At 42.0% G+C, this 24,964-nt stretch overlaps 1 protein-coding gene across 3 annotated transcripts in view; it reads right to left on the bottom strand.

Annotated features, from left to right (window-relative positions):
- Positions 1 to 410: 410 nt before the first annotated feature.
- The window catches only part of CDC42SE2 (CDC42 small effector 2), a 125,360-nt gene continuing 100,806 nt past the window's right edge, over positions 411 to 24,964 (bottom strand). For all 3 annotated transcript variants that reach the window (XM_060235504.1, XM_060235506.1, XM_060235505.1), the window contains 3 exons: positions 11,054 to 11,155; positions 3,350 to 3,466; positions 411 to 2,687 (listed from right to left, as the gene is read on the bottom strand). In XM_060235504.1, the coding sequence (XP_060091487.1) occupies positions 3,368 to 3,466; positions 11,054 to 11,155 (201 nt within the window). In that variant the 3' untranslated portion in view covers positions 411 to 2,687; positions 3,350 to 3,367. The remainder of the gene's footprint in view (positions 2,688 to 3,349; positions 3,467 to 11,053; positions 11,156 to 24,964) is intronic.

The following is a 24,964-nucleotide window of genomic DNA, read 5'->3' on the forward strand; positions in this document are numbered from 1 at the left end:
ATTTTTATATCTTATATGTTTATATGTTTTTATGTAATTTAAATAATTTATTGTAATTAATGTTTAAGTTGTTATGTTTTATGAATCACGGGACTCCCATGTCTATTATTGTTTAATGTGAATCATGAGACTCCCGTGTCTGTTAGCCGCCCTGAGCCCGCCTAGCGGGGAGGGCGGGATATAAAAATAAAATATTATTATTATTATTATTATTATTTTTATGTACCCTAGAAACAAACCATGAACCGAACCACAGTTTTTCCTGTTCATGCCCATCCCTATTTCCAACCACACTGTTAACAACTCTTACAGCTGAAAGACCTAAAACTGAAATGAGGTTGTTCTCTAGAGAGTAGGTTTTTCAAAGCAAGTGGGAGTGCTTATGATAAATAAAAAGGTAAACCAGCAACTGAAATAAAACATTTATTGAATCAAAAGTCAATACTCTCCTTTTAATGTCTACAAGACAACACTGAACTTACATTATTTAAGAATGAACGCAATGTACAAAAAAAGTATGCTTGTTATAAAAATATGCTTCTCTTCTGGCAACTGAGCTTGAAGACTTTTTTGACAAAAAAAATTATCCCTAAAATTTATTTTCAGTCAGTGAGGACAAAAGTGAAAATTATTTTAAAACCCAAGAACATTTTGGGAATGTACACATTTAAAATCCTGATCATAAAGACCACCATATTAGTCAGGGTAGCCTGAGCTTCATAAATCAGCACGTGCAGACACAGCAGATACCTAAAACAGATCCCCTACTCTGCTAATTTCCAATAATGGTCACATTATAGCCATAATACTTTCCTGACTTTAGAAAGTTAATTGGCACAGTGAACCACAAATTTGTCCTGAAATCAGCTCATAGAAATGGACAAGAGAGGAATTACAGCTTGCCTAGATGCACTCAGCCATGGCTTCTCATCATTTCAGCTGTTTGTACCTGGATGGCATCCTCAGTGAATTTTTACCCAGTGTTTTGTCTTAAATTAGGATGTCTTCCTATTAACTTTTAAGAACAAGGTAATGTTTTGGAAAATTTTAAAAAGGATACATGTGAATATCCCTCATGCTGGTCTTTGTCTATGAGAAAAAATGAATGGGAGTACAGAAAATGCCAATAGGCTTTACCTACAAAGTGATGCTACTGTGCAATCCTCACTGATTTCAATGAAGCCTGCATGAGGCTCCTGTTGCAATCAATTGGGCTTATGCAGGAAATTGTCTGTATATGTATGTGCTTGTTACTTTATGAACTTTTCTAGTTAGGCTCAGCTGCATCATCTGCCAGGTAAGATGTTAAAAATGTTGTATGAGGAGGATTCTAAGTGTGGTTAAAAAAAAAAAAAAAGGTTATCTCGTATTCATTCAACTGACTTCTATTTCCTGTGACCAAAGGGTCATGAGGTGGGAAAGGAGGGAGAAAGGACCTCTTACAGAAATATTTCAAAAACAGTGCAATATTAAAACACAGTTTTCACACCTTGTGAAAGAGGAACATGCTTTGGAACCTGAGCAAAAGGCTTCTTCACCAATATAGCAAAAAGCCACCCTGTATGTTGTTTTCACTGGCATCTGTTTCTGCCAGGTTACTATGCTGCTGTTAGCAACTTACATGGCCCCGAAATATTTAGTATGTGGAAACTGCCAACTACTTGGAGAGGTCAACTAAATTCCAGCTATAATATTGCAGGCAGTTCAACATGCTGCTACTGGAAATGCCGGTATGGCCTAAAATTAAGCATTTTCTTTTTTAAAAATGAAAAAAGCAGCCAATATAAACAATGCTTCTTTAAGCAGACAAAAATGCCACCACAACGTTTAGTATGTACATTACTACACTGGCTTACAATCTTGAGGTCAGCTCTTTCAAAATAAATATACTGAACATTTACAACAAAATAGCCTTATGAACGCGAGCTCTCTTCTTTATTATTTCAAGACCAGTTAGATCAAAATCTACGACAATATATTTCCAAAGCAGCTAAAAGTTACAAGTCCTTTTCCTAGACAGACTGGCATGATCTGGAAAACTCTGCAAAACTTTTAAATCAGCAATAGTATCATCCATCTGCAAGATCAAGCATTTCTTAAAAAAAAAAAAAGATTTGGCACCATATAGGCCACCATATCAAGCAGATTCACAAAGCATGCGGTCATAGATGCATCAAACAATCCTTGTGCTTGCAGGTCCCAGACCTTTAAAACAAACAAAAAAAGACCTGTACTAACAATGTCATATTCAATGAATCATGAACAACTTGCTTGCTTCTAATTTACAGAGAAGGAAATGATTTTTTTAAAAAAAAACCGCTCACAGATGAAAATGCTATAGTCTAGGAATCTCAGAGGAAGTAAAAAATAAATCCAACCGAACAACAAACTATGTTTAGATTGCCTGAAATATTGTTTTAAAAAGCTGAGAGAGAAAAAAAGAAAAAATCAACCAATACTATGTCCACAGATGTTTTGGTAGCAGTGAGATGTATGCATGCCACTGGGAAGGCACGACGAGACCAGTCTGATAAATGTCATCCTCACGGTAGAACAGGAATGTGTCACTGGCATAATCACAAGGGGTGGGTGATGAGCCATCACTTCTCTCATCATGAGCACAGAATGCAGTCACCAAGGCATAAAGAGAGGGATACAGGAAACAAGGTACAGGAATTCACAAGGACCTGTAAAGAGCAGAACAATGATTCAGTCTATCACAAAACCGTAACTCTTGGAATAGGGCAGAACTGCAAGTTACAAGAGCTGCTTTTGAAAATGGCAGACTTGTGTTGAAGTTTCTGACACTATTACAGTGAACAATTCTCTTACATCCCCTGCCTTCAAAGCAGCTATGGATGTGGACTAGCAGAGAAATACACATTGTAATAATTCCTGAAGTCATAATGTGATAAAAATATCTTTGTTTTCTGAATTAATACATTAATGTCTCATTTATGCAGTTATGTGAAGCTCTGCAGCAAATGTTTTTACTACCAAACACTTCTGGTTATAGTATTGTTTAAAAATTCATATGCAAATATTCCCCAACAAAGACAAGATGGCACCAAATGCCTAAAGCTAATTCTTGACCAAGAAGTGTGAAATCAGTTTAATGAAATCCTCTTTCATAGTTGGTCCTGGGATTACATGATCCTATGCTGAACATACATTCATCATATATATCTTGAGTTCTGCTTCGGACCTAGCACATAGCCTTGAGATAAGAACTGTAAAATGTTAGCTATTTAATAAAGATGGATTAAAATGGTATTGCAATCCTATCCAATACTAGGAAGAGAGAGAACAGAAGCAGACCAAAGGATTGGTAAACATTATTAATACTTACTGGAAAAGTGACACAGAGTTATCCTGCTTTTGTATCTACAAGCTGCATTTGAACGTTTGCAGACATGCCTCCACCATAGCCTCCTTTGGACTGCATTTGGTTCTGAATTGAGCTCACCTACACAAACAGAGGTGGGATGGAAAACCAAAGAGTACAATCAGATATGAACCGGTGCTTTCTTTAAGTTGATTTGTTTCTATTTCATAGTTCTTTCTCCATAAAATATGCCCAAAGTGGCTGATGACTTCAAATATCAAAAATAAACTAAATTAACCACAAACTATAATAATTAACAGCACTGCAATAGCTTTGCCTGATGACATGAGGAGACTAACTCAGTCCGTTGATTCTGTGTGGTGTGCAGGCTCCAGTGGGGATTAGGCAAATTCTGTAAGGTGAAATAGAAATGTGAAAGATCCACAGTCACAAAGGAAGATGATATTAAGGGCACTAAAGAACTGCAGGAAACCATATTCACCCAAGTGGCTGAACAAAAAGCAACATGGATAGCTAGTAGAGGGGGAAAAGATGCAGTTACTAAATTAAGGCATGAGTAGAGATAAGGTTTAGTTCCTCTTGTCAGTGTACTCTTCTTTTGAGGAAAAAAAGAGACCTTCATCCTATTCTGATAAAGGAAAGAGGGATACCTTGATGGAGTTCAGACAAAACATTCATTCCTGGGAACAAGACAATAAACTCCACAGATTTCAGGCTGAGGAGGGGGGCAAGAATTTTTCTTTGTGGAGACAAATAGTCAGGATGTAGATGACCAATCCCACACCTGCCAGGAAGGAGCAAGACAAATGGCTATTTGGATATCCTGAGTTGTTGGGCCATAAAGAGTTTAGGATATGCAAATTGATTTGATTAAGAAAAGGTGCAAAACAATACATGTGGGGGCTCAAAAGCCCAATTTCATGATCATTCAAAGTAAGCCCACACAGCTTGGACAAGAAGAGTTAAAGGGTCTGGACACCTTGTCAGAGGTATGCAAGCCAAGGACCATGCAGAAAATGAGTAAAGTCCATTTTGACCAACCTCTGCTTTTTTCAGGGTTCCAGTTCGTGTCCATTCTACCAACAGGAATGCCAAGGTAATGCCAGTGACTACAACTTAGTTAGTCTTATGTTTTAATTACTTAGTTTTTTAACACCCTATAATGTTTTTTATAGTTTTCCAGTACCCTTATACTCCAGGGAATTAAAATTATGTTTTTAAAAAGATCTGACTGTAGTCAAAGATATTACCCAGGGTGACTGACTGCTCATTCTGCACACAAACTAGAAACTCCTGACTGGACCACAGACAGCTAGCAAAGGAGGGTGTATGTGAAGCAGTTCACAAACATGCACATAGCCCGTATTTGTGTCTTAAGCTGTAGGTAGCAAAAGAAAGAGCTGAGAGTGAGTCATGGTGGCTAGTCCAAAAAAGTAGAGAAGAGAGGAGAGGCTAGGAGAAAGTCAGAGCCCTCTCTCACACATGCAGACTTCCTGTAACCTCTTAGACAAAGTCAGTGGGAAGAAAGAAGTGGGAGAGAACTGTTTACATGTCCAAGTGAGGATACTTAGTAAAGCCCACCAGGGCTGGCTCGCCCATTAGGCAAAGTAGGTGGTCACCAAAGGCGCCAGGAAGGGGGGCGTCAAATTGGCTTCCCACTCTCCCGGTGCCGAAGACAACCACCTAGTTTGCCTGCCTGCCCACTGCCAGCCCCCACCCTTCCCTTCCGCCACTCTTCCCCACCCCAGCTCGTGGCAACGATGCTGGCCCTACTGGCAAGGCAGCCACACGTTTTTCAAGGCAGCACTGCAGAAGGCGTCTCACCCTTCCTTTGGATGTGGCCAAATTTCACACATATTGTATGGCTCCTGAACCCCCCACCATCCCATCGGCTGGCTTGGAGAATGAATTTAAAGTTGCTTTCTTTCTACCTCTACCTCCCTGATCTATTTTCCTTCCTCCCTCCCTCAAGCATTTGACATTCATGTCTTGTGGCTCTCAAACATCTGGTGTTTATTCTATGTGGTTTTTACATTAAACAAGTTTGGCCACCCCTGGTCTGGAACAAAGATTTATTATTCTTTCAGCTGATTTAGCTTCTTCTTTAAGCAAGTTATTTGGTTGTGGAATGCTAATGTATCAGTTCAGTTGGGTTTATTTGCAAATACCTCTAGCATTAAATCAATAAATAAGTCAGAAATGATTCTGCAACTGTTATCCATAAAAGCCTAGCAAGATTATGTTTCTCGTGGGCACTCAGGCACTATGAATCAAAAGCCATCTCTCTTGCAGCCGTAGGGAGGCCAACTGTGATATTAAAGTAGCCTGAAAATGCTTTCAAGATACCTAACAGAAATACAAAAATCTGCAGAATGAAGCCGCTTTGTTATGACAAGGGTAATACTATGGACAAACAAGAAATAATGATAATGTATATTGATTATTCAGATTCATATGTTAGCATGTTATTTTCTACAAAAGGTGCAATTTAAAAATCTGTATATTTTTGTAATTTTTAATTCAAATGAGTGCTATGGTACTAATATAAACCTTAGAGGTAATCTTCACAATGCCAAAACACACTTATACAGTCTCATTTGAATTACATAACATGCATTTGTATTACAAACATATTGACCTCTTTGTGAAGTAAAAAAAAAAAATAGTGTGACAAACTATTCTGAAAAAGAGTATGGCAGACCGGTCCTGTGTCTGCTAACTGGCCCCAGCCCTGCCCACCCATTCCCGGTATGCTGAAGGGGCAGTTCCACTTTGCTGCCTCAGAATATTTGCTGCCACCACTGTCCATCTCTGGGCTCTGGTTAGGCGGGACAGCTCCTAACCAGTGTTCCCTCTAAGATGAATTAGTGTGAGCTAGCTCACAGATTTTTAGCCTCCAGCTCACACAATTTTTGTCTTAGCTCAGGAAGGATGACCCCAGAGCACACTAATTTATGCAGTAGCTCACAACTTTAATGCCAGTAGCTCACAAAGTAGAATTTTGCTCACAAGACTCTGCAGCTTAGAGGGAACATTGCTCCTAACCTCCTTCTGAACTTGCTAAAAACCCTTCTTGGGGCTTTCTAGGGATCTTTGGGGCTCCCCTGGAGAGTTGGCAACCAGTCCCTTTCCTCCACCCTAGAGATTCCCCAATCCACTCCTAGCATTCCAAGTGGTTGGAGGAACTCTGTGGTACAGAGGGACTTCACTTTAACATTTATTTAAATATTAAATAAATATTAAAATAACATTTATTTAAAATATACAAGTATTTACAGACATTTTTAAAAAGTGAATAGAAGAAACAAATCATAATAGGGAAAAAACGCTCCTTCTCTCTCTGTTATAATACTTGCCCTAACTGGATGACATGCAAGACAGGCACCTCAATTAGACTGTTGCAAGCCTGACCATACCTTCCTGAGTCTGTTGCCAGAATGACTAACTGAACTGAACAGTTCCCACCCAGGAACTGGATTACCTCTCCTGCAGCATTCCGGGAGACAGGACAGAAGGACTTCCTGCCTCTCTAGAAGGCTCCCCCAGAATTGCTGGTTCTAGATAGGAGGGGGGGGGGGGAGGAAGAGACTAGGTCAAAGCCTGCCTAGAGTTTAATAGACTCCTCCAGCCAACTCCCAGTGAAATACAGTCCTAAAATGGCATTTCTCCACAAAGGGTATCAAGGCTTACTCTGATGCACAAATTCCAAAGTGCTTCCTGTTCCATTCAGGCAGCATAAACACTAGCAATTCACATTCTGAGATGTATTCAACCATCTTTTCTGCAGAACACTAAAATGGCTATTCTGAGGATCATGGGTCCTGCATGAACAATAGCCATGTGGGTAAGGAGGGGAATTAGGGGGCTGGATCCAACCCACTATGTTTAAGCATGTATCTCTTTTTATTTCAGACTATGATGCATATTTGAAAAAAGTACTATATATATATTCTGCTTCAGACATAGGTTCCACCAGGGTATATCTCAAGATGATTAATGGCACTTAATATGGCCCTTAGAGAGAAATAAGGGCCAAAAGATATTTTGGCAATTTATGTTTGAATCATGCTGTTTAGAGAGCCCAGAAAACCATTCAGTATGATCAACTTTCAAGCCTTCATTTTGTCGGTAAAAAGCAAGGTCCTTTCCAGGGCTAATTTGACCTTTGAAGGTCATCAAGGCCAGAACTATCATTTGACCTGCATGACTCACTAACAGCAATCACACCCCAGAAATTGCTGTGGTGTACTAATCAGAGCTTCAGACTAAAGATCTGGGGGATCCAAGTTTATAGCCACACTCTGACATAGAAAATAATGTAATGAGGGGGCATACAAGGGGAAATGAGGTGCCCACTGCAAATTATTGTTGGCTCCCCACCATGCAACTACGCCTGACCTGGCTGCTGGCGCTGCACAACTGGGCCACAGTTTTCCTGGGTAAAAGGTTCCCAAGGAGGAATGGAGGAAAAAACTGAAGATGCGGGCAAATAAATGTCAGTTGACTGATGGGTGGGAAGGAGAGAAGGAATCAGGTAAAGGAGAGGCTGGGCACTCAGGGAAGGGAAACAGAAAGTAGTAGGGATGGGAAAATAAGATCCCTTGCAAGTTTTTTTGGGACCCCCATTTGTCTAACCTATTATAGGTTTCACCATGATAAACCTCGCAGTGATTTACATCATTGTATAAAGTTTTTTTTAAAAAAAGGAAAACTGTAAACATTGTCTTGAGCCTTTGAGAGTGGGTTACACATTTCAATTTAGAGTTATGTATCTCAAGGACCCAAACTGTCCAGCCCTCCTCTTAAGATCTTCTAGATAAACCCTGCTCTCTGTGCCTCTGCCTTCAAAGATGAGGTAGATGGAGACAGGGCTTTTCCAGTGATGGCACCTTACCTATGGAATGCCCTTCTACTTGAGGTTTACTGTACCTATACAAGTCTCTTTTATGTATCAGTCCAAAATTTTCTTTTTAAAATTAAGAGTTGATCTTTTAACATAATTTGTATAATCTGTTTCTGAGAAGTGTTTTATGAGTTCCTTTTTAAGATGCTCAATGTTTCATGCCTTTTTCATACTCTAGATCTTTAATAGGTTATTAATTGTTATCAATATTTTGTGTTTTATGTCATCCACTTTGAACTGGTTGTTGGGAAACCCAGCATAGACATTTTCTAAATGAATGTTTGATCTAGTAATACTCAGTGGCTTGGGAGCTATGTGGCTCAGACATGCCACATGCCACCTGTCACTCTTTTGAGCACTGCACCCCAATGTGGCATATTTCACATGTCTCAAGGAAGTGGGAAAGACCAATACCCAGTAGGGCTTGAAGCTGGCAGCTGGTTTCCTGCTTCTGCTAGAGCAGGGGTCCCCAACTTCCGGTCCGTAGACCTATACTGGTCCGTGGCCTGTTAGCAATCGCTCCGTGAGTTGTATAATTATTTCATTGTATATTACAATGTAGTAATAATAATGACACTGGATTCATATTCTGCCCTCCACTCTGAATCTCAGAGTCTCAGACCCGTTTACAATCTCCTTTATATTCCTCTCCAACAACAGACACCCTATGAGGTGGGTGGGGCTGAGAGAGCTCTCACAGCAGCTGCCCTTTCAAGGACAACTCTGCGAGAGCTATGGCTGACCCTGTCCGTGGAAAAACTGTCTTCCACAAAACCAGTCCCTGGTTCCAAAAAGGTTGGGGACCGCTGTGCTAGAGGGACTGGATGATGGGTGAACAGCAGATCTCATGCCAGGGATGGAAGTAAAATACATATTCTCCAACAACTCTGCAGCCTCTGTGCCCTTATCCCAGCACCCAGGTGGCTGATGGGAAGAGAGCCACAAAGAGTAAAATTATTACCACCATCACAGCAGCCACCCAGGGGAAAAATCACTGCCCACAGTGAGTGGTGATGGTTTTACTTCTCCCTTTCTGTGGCCAGCTGGTTCTCCTCTGGGTGCTTTGCCTCACACTGAGAAGGGAGAGAAAGAAGCACTTCTCTTCATTCCAGATATGCAAAGATAATGTAAGCTAGAGTTGCCAACCTCCAAGAGGGGGCTGAAGATCTCTTGAAATCCCAGACTATAGAGATCAGTTCTTCTGGAAAAATAGCTGCTTGGGTGTGCAGACTCTATGTTCTTACCTTTTCCTTCCCCAAACCTCATCCTGAAATCTTCAAGAATTTCTCAACCCACAACTGGAGAGCCAGTTTGGTGTAGTGGTTAAGTGCAAGGACTCAAGTCTGAGAGAACCAGGTTTGATTCCCCACTCCACCACATATACCTGCTGGTATGACCATGGGTCAGTCATAACCAGAACTCATTTTGGGCAGGAGCTCACAGGAGTGGATTTCCGAAACCTCTACATTTTGTTCTCCACCCCCCCCCCCAAACACCAATACTTGTTTCTGGGCTCTATTGTTCAAACCCCGTGAGAATTTTGCTGAACTCTAAGATCTGACAAACTTTCTAATATTTTTCCCCACAAAAAATGGGAAAATAACCAAAACGTATAAAGCAGACAGATGTAAATCTTTATCATGCCACTGTGGCCACATAGGAGAAAGTAATTTAAAAAGTATGATGGGAGTAAGGTTTTATTATGACAATTATAGCTCAAGAAGCATTTTAAAGTAGATGCTAAGCTGATACGATTTAGTGCACCTTCCAGTGATGTGTGACATATGCAAATGAATTATGCAAATGAACTCCAGTACCTCTTTTTCTTTGAAGTGAACCCTGGTCATAACTCTCTTAGAGCTGTTCCTCTCAAGAGCAGTTCTCTGAGCACTATCTCAGCCCCACCCACCTCACATGGTGTCTGTTGTGAGGAGGGGAAGGGAAAGGAGATTGTAAACTGCTCAGATTCTGAGATAAGGGTGGGGTATAAATTCAATCTCTTCTTCTTCTAGTTTCAACAGTGGTGAAGACAGACAACCCTACATGTGTAGAGGTTCTCTGGGAATTTAAAAAGGCTAGAGCTGTTGATTTACTATTAACACTTATCGTATTATTATATGTGCATGTTTGGAGGGAAAGGGCACTGGGTGTATAGTAGTCGTGGCTCTTTTGGTTAATGATATCTGTGAATGTGACACTCCAGAAGCTGCAGATTGAGTGCCACTGGATTTATGCTATAGATCAGGTATGTCCAACAGGTAGATCGCGATCTACCAGTAGATCACGGAGGGGTCAGAGGTAGATCACCAGCCTCACTTGGTCTCATGGTTTGCTGGACAGATGTTTGGGGTTTTTTGATGATTGTTTGGTGTGGTGATATTTGATTATTGGTGCCAGTATGATGAATTCTTATTTTTACTTTTAGAACTGCATGTGTGGTTTTGGCATCATCCAGAGGTCTTCAGTTCCTGTTGATCTTTAATACTTTGGGACAGTGACAGTTTTGGACCAGATTCAGCCAGTGTTAACTTAGCACCCCAGCCGCCCCAGTATAACGAAGATGAGTGTTCCAAAGAAGAGCAAAACCTACCACTTTCATGTTGGGGGGCGGTGGAACCCAACTTCGGTGGATTAAAATCTAATTTGAAACTAATCTGAAACTTAATTTTCATAGTGGTAGATCCCCAGCACTTTTGTCCGGAAAAAATAGATCACAACCTGTTTGAAGTTGGACATGCCTGTTATAGATTACTATGCAAGACTGCAGTCTCAGATGCTGCAGAATTCTTAACCAGAACACTTACCGAATTCATTCCACTAAAGAGGTCTCCTGAACCTACGTGAGCTGTGTGCACAAAGTTCGTTGGTTCCCCAATCATACTTCGATCGATCCGCCGCCGTCTTTTCTGAAAGGACAGAAACAAGAGTAAGTACGAAATATGGATCAGATTTGAAAAAACTCACTGGAAATGTTACTTTCAACTACTTTTAAAAGGAACTTAATTTTAGGTTCAACTTCTCAGGTAAAAAACCACCATCCCTTTTTAAAACAAGTAGACTTGTTTTATTAACATCAGCAAGATTCATCAGTACATGCAAAAATCCAAAAAGCACCAGTGCTGGTGAATGAATTTCTCAGTTCCGGTTTAGACAGCTGACCTCTTTCTGGTCCAGAACTTGAAGTTTTTAGAAGTACTTTAGTGGATGTAAGAGTGAATAAAAGATAGGCATGCAGGACATAACCTTTCTTGAAAATACACCTTAACATGGTTAGGGGGTTTGTGTGTGTCAGCAAAACCGGGAGCAATACCATAATGAGTTTAGGCACTATCAAAAGGCTAAACTCCTAGAAGTCACTCAAGGCAGAATGGTCACAGCTGAAATACCAGACTAAGATGCATTTGCTCCCTTTAGGAATAAATTACATTATAAGATAAGAATGGACGGTTCTAATAATGATAGGAGTGGAGGAAACCCTGAAGGAAATAGTGGGCAGCAGCAGTAATGGAAGGTGATACTGGTGGAGGAGCTATAACAGACAATGGCAGTGGCACTTCAGCTAACCCTGGTTAGTACTGGGCACAAATACTGATAATCTCATACCCTGAAAACCCTATAATGAGACAATCCAAAAATAAATAATATTTATTATTAATGAGACAATCCAAAAATATGGAAAATAAAAAGATACACATTGGTGAAAGAGGGGACCCTCATGTCAGATAGCACTCAGTAAGCTACTGGGGGAGAGCAGAGAAAAAGTATGTGCAGTGCTATTTTTAATTACACAACAGGATTAAAGCCAAAAGGATGTTCAGTTGTTGATGTGAATGAAAGGTAGGCTTTAAAAGGAGTGGATGTGCTACAATATCTGATTGTTTTGATGAGCAACCTATACTCTGGTTACCGTTAGGACAAAATACTGTTAGAACAGGAAACCAGCCAGGGATGCAGTGGGGCCCTTGGATGACCAAGGGTTCAAAGGATTACTGAAGGAGGATATGGAAATGGCTGAGAAGCTGAATGCATTTTTTGCCTCCATCTTCACTGTAGAAGACGAAAAGTGTTTGCCCGCTCCAGAACCACTAATTTTGGAAGGGGTGTTGAAAGACCTGAGTCAGATTGAGGTGACAAGAGAGGAGGTCCTACAACTGATTGATGATTAAAAACTAATAAGTCACCAGGTCCAGATGGCATACATCCAAGAGTTCTGAAAGAACTCAAAGGTGAACTTGTGGATCTCCTGACAAAAATATGTAATCTTTCATTGAAATCTGCCTCCGTTCCTGAGGACTGGAAGGTAGCAAATGTCACCCCCATCTTTTAAAAAGGGCTCCAGAGGAGATCCGGGAAATTACAGGCCAGTCAGTCTGACTTCAATACTGGGAAAGTTGGTAGAAACCATTATCACGGACAGAATGAGTAGGCACATTGATGAACACAAGTTATTGAGAAAGACTCAGCATGGGTTCTGTAAGGGAAGATCTTGCCTCACTAACCTGTTACAGTTCTTTGAGGGGGTGAACAAGCATGCGGACAAAGGGGACCCAATAGACGTTGTTTACCTTGACTTCCAGAAAGCTTTTGATAAAGTTCCTCATCAAAGGCTCCTTAGTAAACTCGAGAGTCATGGAGTAAAAGGACAGGTCCTCTTGTGGATCAAAAACTGGCTAATTAATAGGAAGCAGAGAATGAGTATAAATGGGCAGTCTTCGCAGTGGAAGATGGTAAGCAATGGGGTGCCGCAGGGCTCAGTACTGGGTCCCATGCTCTTTAACTTGTTCATTAATGATCTGGAGTTGGGAGTAAGCAGTAAAGTGGCCAAGTTTGCAGATGACACTAAATTGTTCAGGGTAGTGAGAACCAGAGAGGATTGTGAGGCACTCCAAAGGAATCTGTTGAGGCTGGGTGACTGGGCGTCAACGTGGCAGATGAGGTTCAATGTGGCCAAGTGCAAAGTAATGTACATTGGGGCCAAGAATCCCAGCTACAAATACAAGTTGATGGGTTGTGAACTGGCAGAGACTGATCAAGAGAGAGATCTTGGGGTCGTGGTAGATAACTCACTGAAAATGTCAAGACAGTGTGCGATTGCAATAAAAAAGGCCAACGCCATGCTGGGAACTATTAGGAAGGGAATTGAAAACAAAATCAGCCAGTATCATAATGTCCCTGTATAAATCGATGGTGCGGGCTCATTTGGAATACTGTGTACAGTTCTGGTCACCACACCTCAAAAAGGATATTATAGCATTGGAAAAAGTGCAGAAAAGGGCAACTAGAATGATGAAAGGTTTGGAACACTTTCCCTATGAAGAAAGGTTAAAACGCTTGGGGCTCTTTAGCTTGGAGAAACGTCGACTGTGGGGTGACATGATAGAGGTTTACAAGTTAATGCATGGGATGGGGAAAGCAGAGAAAGAAGTACTTTTCTCCCTTTCTCATAATACAAGAACTCGTGGGCATTCAATGAAATTGCTGAGCAGTCGGGTTAAAACGGATAAAAGGAAGTACGGTACTTCTTCACCCAAAGAGTGATTAACATGTGGAATTCACTGCCACAGGAAGTGGTGGTGACTACAAGCAGAGCCAGCTTCAAGATGGGATTGGATAAAAATATGGAGCAGAGGTCCATCAGTGGCTATTAGCCACAGTGTGTGTGTGCGCGCGTGTATGTATGTATATATATATATTGGCCACTGTGTGATACAGAGTGTTAAACTGGATGGGCCATTGGCCTGATCCAACATGGCTTCTCTTATGATCTTAATATTGAAAAGCAGAATTGTTTGCAACTGGCTGTGGTCTCACATAAGGATGTATTTTATCTCCCTAGTTTTTCAGCCTATATGCAGAACATAGCATAAGGAAAACTGGATTAATAAAGAAAACTGGATTGGATTTAGATAAAGGTGGAGTAAAAACTGGTGGAAGGAACATGAACCATTTGAGATATACATTACTGGCAGAAAATAGTGAAGACTGAAATGACTCCTGATAATGATTAAAGCAGAAAGTGCAAAAGCAGGATTAGAGCTAAACATCAAGAAGACAAAAGTAATCACTATTGAGGAATTATTAAACTTTAAAGTTGAGAAATAACAAATTGACAGGAAGAAAGTGGATTCATTTGAAATGTGGTGTTAGAGGACAGTATGAGAGATGCCATGGACTGCCAAAAAGAAAAAAAAAATCTAGATCAATTTAAGCCTGAGCTCTCCCTAGAAGCTAAAATGACCCAGCTTAGGCTATCATATTTGATCATATTATGAAAAAACAAGAATCACTGGAAAAGATGACATTGCTAGGAAAAGCAGGAAAATAAGAAGACCTAACATAAAGGAGCCATGGCCCTCAGTTTGCAAGACCTGACCTGACCAAGGTTGTTAACAATAGGATCATTGGGAGGATACTGATTCACAGGGTTGCTATAAATAAAAAATAACTTGACAGAATCAACAACAACAAAAGAAGTGATGTGCCAGTACTTAATACACATATTTAGAGCAGGATAAGCAGTGGCCCAGAAGAGGGCCCTATAACCTAGATTACAATCAGAGATGTGATCAACCTCTCGACAGTTCTTCAATAAATTTTACCTTCCAAAGAGACAATGAGAAGTCCTCAACCATTTTGCAGAGTAAAGTTTTAGATCATATGAGAGTTGAAAGTATATATCTAGTAAAAGTTGTGTGTGCACTTTCCATTGCTTTTATTATATTTAATTATAGCGCCTTGACAAAATGTCTTAATTGCTATAGATCTAGTTATCACTTAACATGCCACTCTTAGCTATTTTTTTCTACCATACTATGAGAGCTCAGCAAATTGGATTTAACTCCTTTCTCTTACAGAAAAACCTGTAGCTTAAAATTTTATGTTAATGTTAAAGAGTCAGTGCTGAAATATATTTCAATAAAGACTACTTTAGCTCTATTTCATAAAACTAACATCTGCATCTGAATATCCAAGGTGGCGCAAATCCACCTTATGCTACCTCAAACAACAGGGAGCAAACAGAACATACTATGCTGTGGATATAAGTTAAGAAACAGATGGGAGCCAAACACTGGAGCCACACTAATGTGAAATTATGTATTATACAATTGCCCTGATAAGAATACCTGACCCCAATAAATGCTAGCCCTATAAAATCTCTCTGTTGTATCTTTTAAAGGAGTCAGCATTTTCTTACTCATGGTACGTAACAAGATGGTTAAGACCACCTAAAGTTCTGAGTGGGAGTTTATGCTTCTCATCAGCAGGACTTCTGCTCTGCAAATACTGACTCAGTTGAGTCACTATAAATCAAGGCTGCAGCTGAGAATACATCATGGGTCACAGCACATAAAAACAATACATGTTTGGAATGAACTGAAGCCCACAAGAAGACAGCCTTTTACACAGACCCACTACTTTTTCCTGGATAACTAGTATGTCAGGATTGCTTAACTTTTTAACATAAATACTAAGCATCTAAAAACACACCAAACTGATTAAAAACAGCTGGAATAGTAAACCCATGTACATGGATGCAGGTCCAATTGAATACAATGGAATTGATTTCTTAAAGTGCTTTACAATCCAGCCCCATCACTAGGTTGCCAAGTCCAATTCTAGAAATATCTGGGGACTTCGGGGGTGAAGCTAGTAGATTTTGGGGGTGGAGCCAGGAGGCATTGGAGGTGGAGCCAGGAGCAAGGTTGTGACAAGAATAACTGAACTCCAAAGGGAGTTCTGGCCATCACTTTTAAAGGGATTGCACACTTTTTAAATGCGCTCCCTCCATTGGAAATAATGAAGGATGCGGCACCTTCTTTTGGGGCTCATAGAATTGGACCTCCTGGTCCAATTCCTTTTAAACTTGGAGGGTATTTTGGGGAGAGGCACTGGATGATATGCTGAAAGTTTGGTGCATCTACCTCAAAACACAGCCCCCCCCCATTTTCCATTATACCCTATGGAAATCAGTCTCCATAAGGAATCATAGAATCATAGCGTTGGAAGGGACCTCCAGGTCATCTAGTCCAACCCACTGCACGATGCAGGAAACTCACAAACACCTCCCCCTAAATTCACAGGATCTTCATCGCTGTCACATGGCCATCTAGCCTCTGTTTAAAAACCTCCAAGGAAGGAGAGCCCACCACCTCCTGAGGAATCGCTCTGTCAGGAAGTTCTTCCTAATGTTGAGCCAGAAACTCTTCTGATTTAATTTCAACCCATTGGTTCTGGACCTACCTTCCGGGGCCACAGAAAACAATTCTGCACCATCTTCTATATGACAGCCCTTCAAGTACTTGAAGACGGTGATCATATCACCTCTCAGTCGCCTCTTCTACAGGCTAAACAATCCCCAGCTCCTTCAACCTTTCCTCATAGGTCTTGGTCTCCAAACCCCTCACCATCTTCGTTGCCTCCCTCTGGACCCATTCCAGCTTGTCTATATTCTTAAAATGTGGTGCCCAAAACTGAACACAATACTCTAGGTGAGGCCTACCAGAGCAGAGTAAAGCGATACCATCACATCACGTGATCTGGACACTAAACTTCTGTTGATACAGCCCAAAATTGCACCTGCTTTTTTAGCAACCGAATCACACTGTTGACTCATGTTCAGCGTACGAACCACGAAGACCCCTAGTTCCCTTTCGCACATACTACTGCTAAGACAAGTCTCCCCCATCCTACAACCATGCATTGGATTTTTCCTACCTAAATGCAGAACTTTACATTTCTCCCTGTTAAAATTCATTTTATTGATTTTAGCCCAGTTTTCCAGCCTGCCAAAGTCATCCTGTATCCTGTTTCTGTCTTCTACTGTATTTGCAATCCCTCCCAATTTAGTACAGTGGCAAATTTAATAAGCATTCCTTCTATTCCTTCATCCAAATTGTTTATAAAGATGTTGAACAGAACAGTACCCAGGACATATCCTTGTGGCACTCCACTTGTGACTCCTCTCCAAGAGAATGAGAAACCATTCACAAGCACTCTTTGGGTACAATCTGTTAACCAGTTACAGATCCGCCTAATGGTAACAGGATCCAAACCACATTTTACCAACTTGTCAACAGGGATAGTATGTGGAACCTTATCAAAAGCCTGTCTGAAATCAAGATAAACGATGTCTACAGCATTCCCCTGATCCAGCAAGGTAAAAAAAAACAAAAAAAAGAGAGAGAGAGATCAGGTTAGTCTGACATGACTTGTTCTTGAGAAACCCATGCTGGCTCTTAGTAATCACATCCATTCTTTCTAAATGTTCCAGAACCGACTGTTTGATGATTTGTTCTAAAATTTTTCCAGGTATAGATGTCAAACTGACGGGTTGGTAGTTACCCGGATCATCTTTTTTCCCCTCCTTGAAGATGGGGACAACATTCACCTGCCTCCAATCTTCTGGCACCTCTCCTATTCTGCAAGAATTCTCAAAAATAATAGCCAGAAACTCAGAAATTATATCCGCAAGCTCTTTTAGAACCCTTGGATGGAATTCATCTGGCCCTGAGGACTTAGTTTCATTTAAAGAAGCTAGGTGTTTATGTAGTATCCCTATGCTGATCCTTGGTTAGAACTTCACACCCTCCTTATATGTTCTGTTTTTGCTGTTTCCCTCAGAAGAGATGACTGAGGGAGAGTAGGAATTGAGCAGTTCCGCCCTCTCTTCATTACCTGTTACAATTTCACTTTCTTGCTCTTGCAATGGGCCTACCATGTCCTTGCTCTTTTTCTTACTCTGAACATAAGAAAAGAACTTTTTGTTGTTGTTTTTAGCATCTTTGGCCAGCCTAAGCTCACATTGAGCTTTAGCTTTCCTAAATTTTTCTTTGGTGATTTGTTTCCTTCTTCACTTTCTGGAAAAGGAAGTTGTCAGCAAGACAAGTCAGAAATCTATTTGAATTTTCATTTTTAGCAGAGTTGGACTTCCAACAGATGTCTGGGTAATTGAAATCTCCCGTGATCACTGTATCCCTTCTCTTGGAGAACTTTGCAATCTGTTGTAGGAGTAACTCATCCAAGTCCTCTGCCTGACTTGGTAGTCTATAGCAGACCCTTACAATAATATCACTGTTATTTCTTATTCCTTTTATTTTTACTCAGAGACTCTCGACTGAGCTGCCATGCTCAGATTCACATATTTCTTCACAAGTATATACCTCCTTCACATATACTGCTACGCCTCCACCCTTTCTCATCTGCCTGTCCCTTTTAAATAGGTTGTACCCCTGAATCCTAATATTCCAGCTGTGAGTGTCATCCCACCAAGTTTCAGTAAGGCCTATTATGTCATAGTCTCCTTCCTGTATTAGGACTTCCAGTTCCTCCTGTTTGTTTCCCATACTCTGTGCATTAGTGTAGAGACAACAGAATCCACGTTTTATGTATCCTGAGGGTTTAGTTTCCATATAAACCTGCTAGTTCACATTACCTAGAGTATGTGGCACTCTCTGCAAGTCTTTAATGTTCTTATCCCCAGTTTCTGGCATCATATGAGGCTTTGAATTATTGTCTCTCTCCCCTATACAATTTAGTTTAAAGTCCTTCTTATTAGGTTAGCAAGGCTGTTACCAAACAACCTTTTTCCTACCGCCATAAGGTGCAAACCATCTCCCGATAGAAGACCTCCATCTTGAAAGCGTAAGCCATGGTCCAGAAATCCGAGTCTTTCTTGATGACACCATCGATGTAGCCAGTTGTTTATTTGAAGTATTCTTCTTTCTCATTCTAAGCCACGGCCTTCAACAGGAAGCACTGACAAGAACACAACCTGTGTGCCCAGCTCCTTCACCTTCTGACCCAGAGCCACATAGTCTTTTCGAATATGTTCAGGACTACGACGGGCAGTATCATTCATTCCCATGTGGATCAGCAAGAAAAGATGGTAAACCATGAGCTTGATAACTCTTTCAATCCTTTCTGTCACATGTTGGATGCAAGAGACAGCCGGGAGACAGCAGACCTCTCAGGATGATAAGTTCAGTCGGCACACTTTGAGTTCCACCCTTCTGAGCAAGGAGTCTCCAATCACCACCACCTTCCTCTTCCTATATTGGGGAGCAGAAGCTCCAGGCTTCTTACCCACAGGATCCTGAGAAACTTTCTTCAAGCTTCGTGGAGGCTGGGAAAGTAGCCCTTGTTTCAATGGTTCAGAATCAGTTACTGTGGGGAGATCCTGGAACCTATTGCTGAGCAGCAGAGACTCAGAACATCTCCTGATTTTCTTTCTCCTTCGGGTTACATTTTTCCAGTAACCCTCCTCCTGTTTTGGGTCCTCTTCTAATCGCTGAGAAACCATTTCCTCTCCTTCCTCTTGTCCTTTCAAGAGTGCCTCATGCGTTTTGTCAAGAAAATCCTCACCTTCCTTTATACACTGCAGTGTGGACAATTGTGCTTCCAGTCCCTGTATCTTCTCCTCCAGCAGGGCCACTAACTTACACTTGCTGCAAGTGTAATTGCGGCTGCTCTCAGGTAGAAATACAAACATCCCACAGTCTTTACACATCACTGCCTCTGCTCCCTCACCAGCCATACTGCTGCAATCCATTTCAAAATTTTCTTTATCTTGACTTCTTTTCTTTATCTTGACTTCTTTTTAAATCCCACTAATCAACTGCCACTTGAAACAACTTGTGAGTAACTACCCACCTTTCTACAGAACCCCCAGGCTAGACCCGCAGGCTAAGAGCCATAGGCCAAGAGCCCTTTGGCACTTGCCCTTCAGCTTGCACCAAAGGCTTGCGCCCCTGGCAAGGATGAGCCTTGCAAATTAAAGGCTCAAGCCCCCACCCACCTCTGACTCAACAGTCAGAGCAACAGCAGAGGGTGGGGCCAGCAATTACCCTCAGGCAAACAAGCTCTCCTCACTCAGCAACAGCTACACAAAAGCAATCAGAAACCCCTCTCCAGCAGGCACCAAGCACTCACACAGTTCCCTCCCACAGCAACCCTAGATAATGCTCCCCAGCAGTTTTAGAAAAGCAAATCAACTCTCACTCATCTTACCAGCAACTCTGTTCTAGCTCCAAGCAACTTCCTCTACTGCAGCTGAGCCATTTCTGCCTCTGGCAAGGATGAAGCTTGCAAATTACAGGCTCAAGCTCCCCTCACCTCTGACCCAACAGCCAGAGCAACAGCAGAAGGTGGGGCCAGCAACTACCCCCAGGCAAACAAGCTCTCCTCACTCAGCAACAGCTTACCAGCAGTTCTGTTCTAGCTCCAAGCACCTTTCTCTACTGCAGCTGAGCCACTTTTGGAACAATGGAATGACCAGCAGATACTTCCCACCCCCATCCCCGCTTTTTTGAAGACCCTGAAGTGGGGGGAGGACCTCCAAACTGGGGGGAGGGCCTCCAAATGGGGGGAGGACCTCCAAACACACTTCCACTCTGTATGTAAACATAAAACAGAAATATATTTCCATCAATCCTGAGTTCTTAGTGTGGTGAGCCATATGATGTAGTCAGGGTTGCCACTAAAATTTTATTTTTCGTTTCCCTGACTTTCCCTGAGCACCATTCAAATATAACCACAAGTTAAAAAATGAATAGGTCGTGTTGCATTAATGCACGGCTTAATGAAATGTTCCCCTCTACAACTACTCAAGTCTCAACTGCAAAAATAATAATAATAATAATAATAATAATAATAATAATAATAATAATAATAATAATAATAATAATAATAATAATAATAAATTTATTTTTGTATCCCGCCCTCCCCCGCCAAAGGCAGGCTCAAGGCGGCTAACAGGCATGGTAAGTACCATGGTTACAATAAAATACAATCATTACTATAGACAGTTAAAATAAATTAAGTTACATTCATAAATTAAACTAGAACTTAGATACAAAAGTAAACCATTATGATTTATCAATTAAGGTGCTACTCTTACTCTTTGTCAAAGTAAGAGATTTAATATCAGCTTCTTTCTACATTAACTGCAACAACATCTGTTTTGCAATTGCACCAAAAATTACACCAAGATACAAACTTCAATTCAAGTAAACTCTGAATGCTAACAAGTAGGAACTTTCCAAAGCTGGGAAAGTTTTATTTTCACTTTCTGGTTCCAGAAAGTGTAAAGAGCAGATCAGCAGCAAGAAAGGAGGTTGAGTTTCTGCAATCTAGAAAAGCAGACAACCCTCATTTGTAACCTTTATGCATGGGAGAAGTCAGGAAAGAGGGTGAGAAAGCTGGTACTCTGTAAACTCCAGCAGGAACAAGCAATCACATTTGCAAAATTTACTTTGTATGGTGCAGAGTAGAAAGTGCTAGTTGTCTGTGAAATCCAACAGCGGCAAAACTCATTTGCAACTCTGTGCTGGGTTTAGCAGGAGACAAAACGTCCATTACATACACAAGCATGATCCAAAAACTTGCTTATCTTTATATGTAAGTTAAATGCAATACTAGCAGGTAGGGATGAAAACAGATGTTTAAAGTTTGTATACTGCTAAACGTTTAAACTAGCCTTACTTTGCCAATGCTGCAGGCAGACCTTGAAAATCATGCAGGGACAGAGCTCAACAAACACATTAGACTGGTTGCTGGGGGTGGAGCTGAGAAAAAGGTGGAGCTGGGAAAGGGCATCATTAAGTTTTACTTTTATTCTGCTGCTTCTCTATTCCAGTTGCCACAAGAACAGATCATGCTCTTGCAGCAGCAGGTCAAAAATCCACTGCTTGAATCATGATTTCCCTGACTTCAGACCAATTTCATTGACTTTCCCTGACCAATTTCCATTTCCCTGACTTTCCAGAAAGTGGCAACCCTGTGCAGTGGTTAGACTAAGATCTGAGAGACACAGGTTCAAATCCCTACTCTATGCCATAGAAAGCTTGTTGGGTGACTTTGAGCCAATCACACATTCTCACAGTCAGTGACAGTCCAAGGATGCATGGCACCCCAGGCAGGCTTCCTGCCCACCGCTGCCCCCCTCCCTCCACAGCACCATGCTCCATCGTGCCCCCCCTCCCATCGATCAGAAGAGTGGGCCATGATGAGGATCGGTCCTACTGGCTTTGAGGTGGCCGGCATTTGAGCATTCTTTGAAGAGCTTCTACCCCCTCCTTTCTGGAACCGGAAGTGAAGGGGGAGCAAAGCCTCCTCTGGCTCTGTCTTCAAAAAACGCTCAAGCCGGCTTCCTTGAAGCCAGTAGGGCCAATCCTCATCATGGCACGCTCCTCTGATCACACGTGGGGGGTGGAGAACAGCAGAAGGGAGGGGGCTGCTGGTGGTGGAAGCAGTGGGGGGAAGAGGAAAATTTAGGCATTTGTCTTGGGCACCGGGAGGGAGGAGCCCAATTTGGAGCCCCCCCTTCTGCCACCCTAGGCAACCGCTTAGTTTGCAAAGTGGGCAAGCCGGCCCTGCTCACAGCCCAGTCTGTTTCACAAAATTGTTGTGAATATATAGTGGAGGAAAGGAGAATGATGTGATTCCTCTCACTGGAATATAAATGAAGTAAATAAATAATGAACAAAACACACACACACACACACAAAAGCTATACAGAATACCAGGGGTCGTTTTGTAGAATAGGTGGTGGAGCTCATTAGGATATGCTGCCCCCCAACCAAAAGCAACCCGATGCAAGAAAGGAGACCCCTGGGCGAGCAAGGCCTGCTTGGGCTGGCTAGAGATCCAGCCAACCCAAGCAGGCCTCACTCACCTGGGGCTCTCCTGGGCTGCCCCCCCTCCCAGTCAAAGGGCCAGCAAGCCACCCATTGCCCAAAATCACATAAGAAGTGGAGAAAGGGTGGCTTGGGCTTCTTCAGGGGTTAATGAGCACTGCTGGGGGTGTGGCAAAGCCCCTGGTGGGTGGGTGGCTGCCCACTCTCCTAATCCAGGGATTGTTATGCAGCTGCACCTACTATTCAATGGACAAGGTAAGTGGAGAGGAAGAGGGGGAACCAGCAGAAAAGTTCAGGAGCTGCACTCCTATGAGCTCCTGCTGAACCTGAGGCCTGCAGAATACTATAAACCACTTTTAGTGAGACCTAGTTTTTGGTGAAACCTAGTTTGAAGGACTGCTTTTCAAAGAAAAAAAAATGTAATTTTGATAGTAGCTCCAGACCACAGATAACAGAACACTCGTTTCAGAACAGAACACTCCAGTTACCATGGCAATGAAGTGCTAACTGAAGTTCTTCCTGTTTTATAGCTGCTAAGAGCAAACTTCACACCCACACAGAATACTATCCAAGTATATGTCAGTCTGTGAGGAGAAAGGAGCCCTCTGTGAAGAAATACTTTTTTAAAAACAGGTTTGTTAAAATGCAGCAATCTCTAGTTACACAAATTCATTTTCATTCAAGCTTGTATAATTTTGTGCAGTAGTAAACAAAACATTTGATGGTATGGGATTGCTCAGGTTCAGAAAAGCAGCCATTACACCAGTCTTGCACAGTGGCTGGATATGATATGAGATAACTAGGATATGAGAGACCCAGGTTCAAATCCTCACCCTGCCATTGAAACTCGCTCGTGACTTTAGGCTGGTCATATACTCAGTGTAACCTATTTCACAAGATTGTTATGAAGATAAAATGGAGGAAGGGAAGATGATGATATAATCTATTTTGGGTCCCACTGGTAAGAATAGCAGGGTATGCATATATAAACAAACACAATTTAAGCATTTCTAGCTGTCATGTTTCCCTGGCCCCCACCTCAACTCTGCCTCCACCTTCTTCCCACTAGAATAGCTCCTCAGGGCTCAGATAGGGATGGCTTCTCAACAACTGTGAAGGGAGGGGGTTTTCTTCACCCTTAGCCTCCTCTTCCATCACTGCTCTCTCTATGCCTCTGGTGCTGCCACTCCCTTCTCCTCCTCCTCAGCTCTCCCTGGAAAGTTCCTTTTATTAATTCTGGCTGTTACCCATTTGTCTTTCATCCCATCCATTCCCCACCTTGTGCTCCTAGTGGCTGTCAACTTCCACCTGTCCTGCCCCTCTGCTTGCCTCGTTCTGGCCCGCCCAAGGCTTGTGGAGCCTTCCTCAATCGCTCCCTTCCTGTAGTCTCTTGCCTGAACTGGTGACTCTCTTCCTGTTAATTCTCTGCTTCGCAGTCTGCACTGCTGTTTCTCTTCTGGGCCCATCGGGGCTTGCCTCTCTCACCTTGGACTGGCAGGCACAAAATCAGGCAGCCCTGCATGGGAGCTTTTGATGCTGTCATCATGCGGGAGATAGGCTTCATTGGCAGCCTGCAGCTGCTGCCAAGTGCTTGCCAACTTTGGGTGGGCATCCCCCTGCCAGCTCCTGATGGCTCTCGATAGGTATGGTAGCAAATCACATCAGGTTCTGTAGGACTGGGGCCCCCTGAGCGAGCTGTGGCTCTGGTGTGATTTTCTCTGGTGTCGGTTCTACTCATGTGTTGTCCATGATGTGTCTGGACCCAGACACTAGCCTCTACCTTGTCAAATGTTTGCTACAATTAAATTGTGTTTCGAAGTGTCACAGAATTCTTATTTTATTGATATTTATTGATACTTACTTTATATATACCCCCCATCTTTCTCCCCAACAGGAAACCAAAGTGGCTTATATAACACACCCCACCTCTAGAGCTTTTTTTGAGCAGGAACGCAGTTGCGGCTGGCTTGGTGTCAGGAGATGTGGCCTAATGAGCAAATGAGTTCCTGTTGGGCTTTTTCTACAAAAAAGCCTGTGTGAAACAATGATGATGTTAGGGGGTGTCACCTAATATGCAAATGA

This window comes from Heteronotia binoei, chromosome 4 (assembly GCF_032191835.1).
Source record: "Heteronotia binoei isolate CCM8104 ecotype False Entrance Well chromosome 4, APGP_CSIRO_Hbin_v1, whole genome shotgun sequence".
Classification (NCBI taxonomy): domain Eukaryota; kingdom Metazoa; phylum Chordata; class Lepidosauria; order Squamata; family Gekkonidae; genus Heteronotia; species Heteronotia binoei.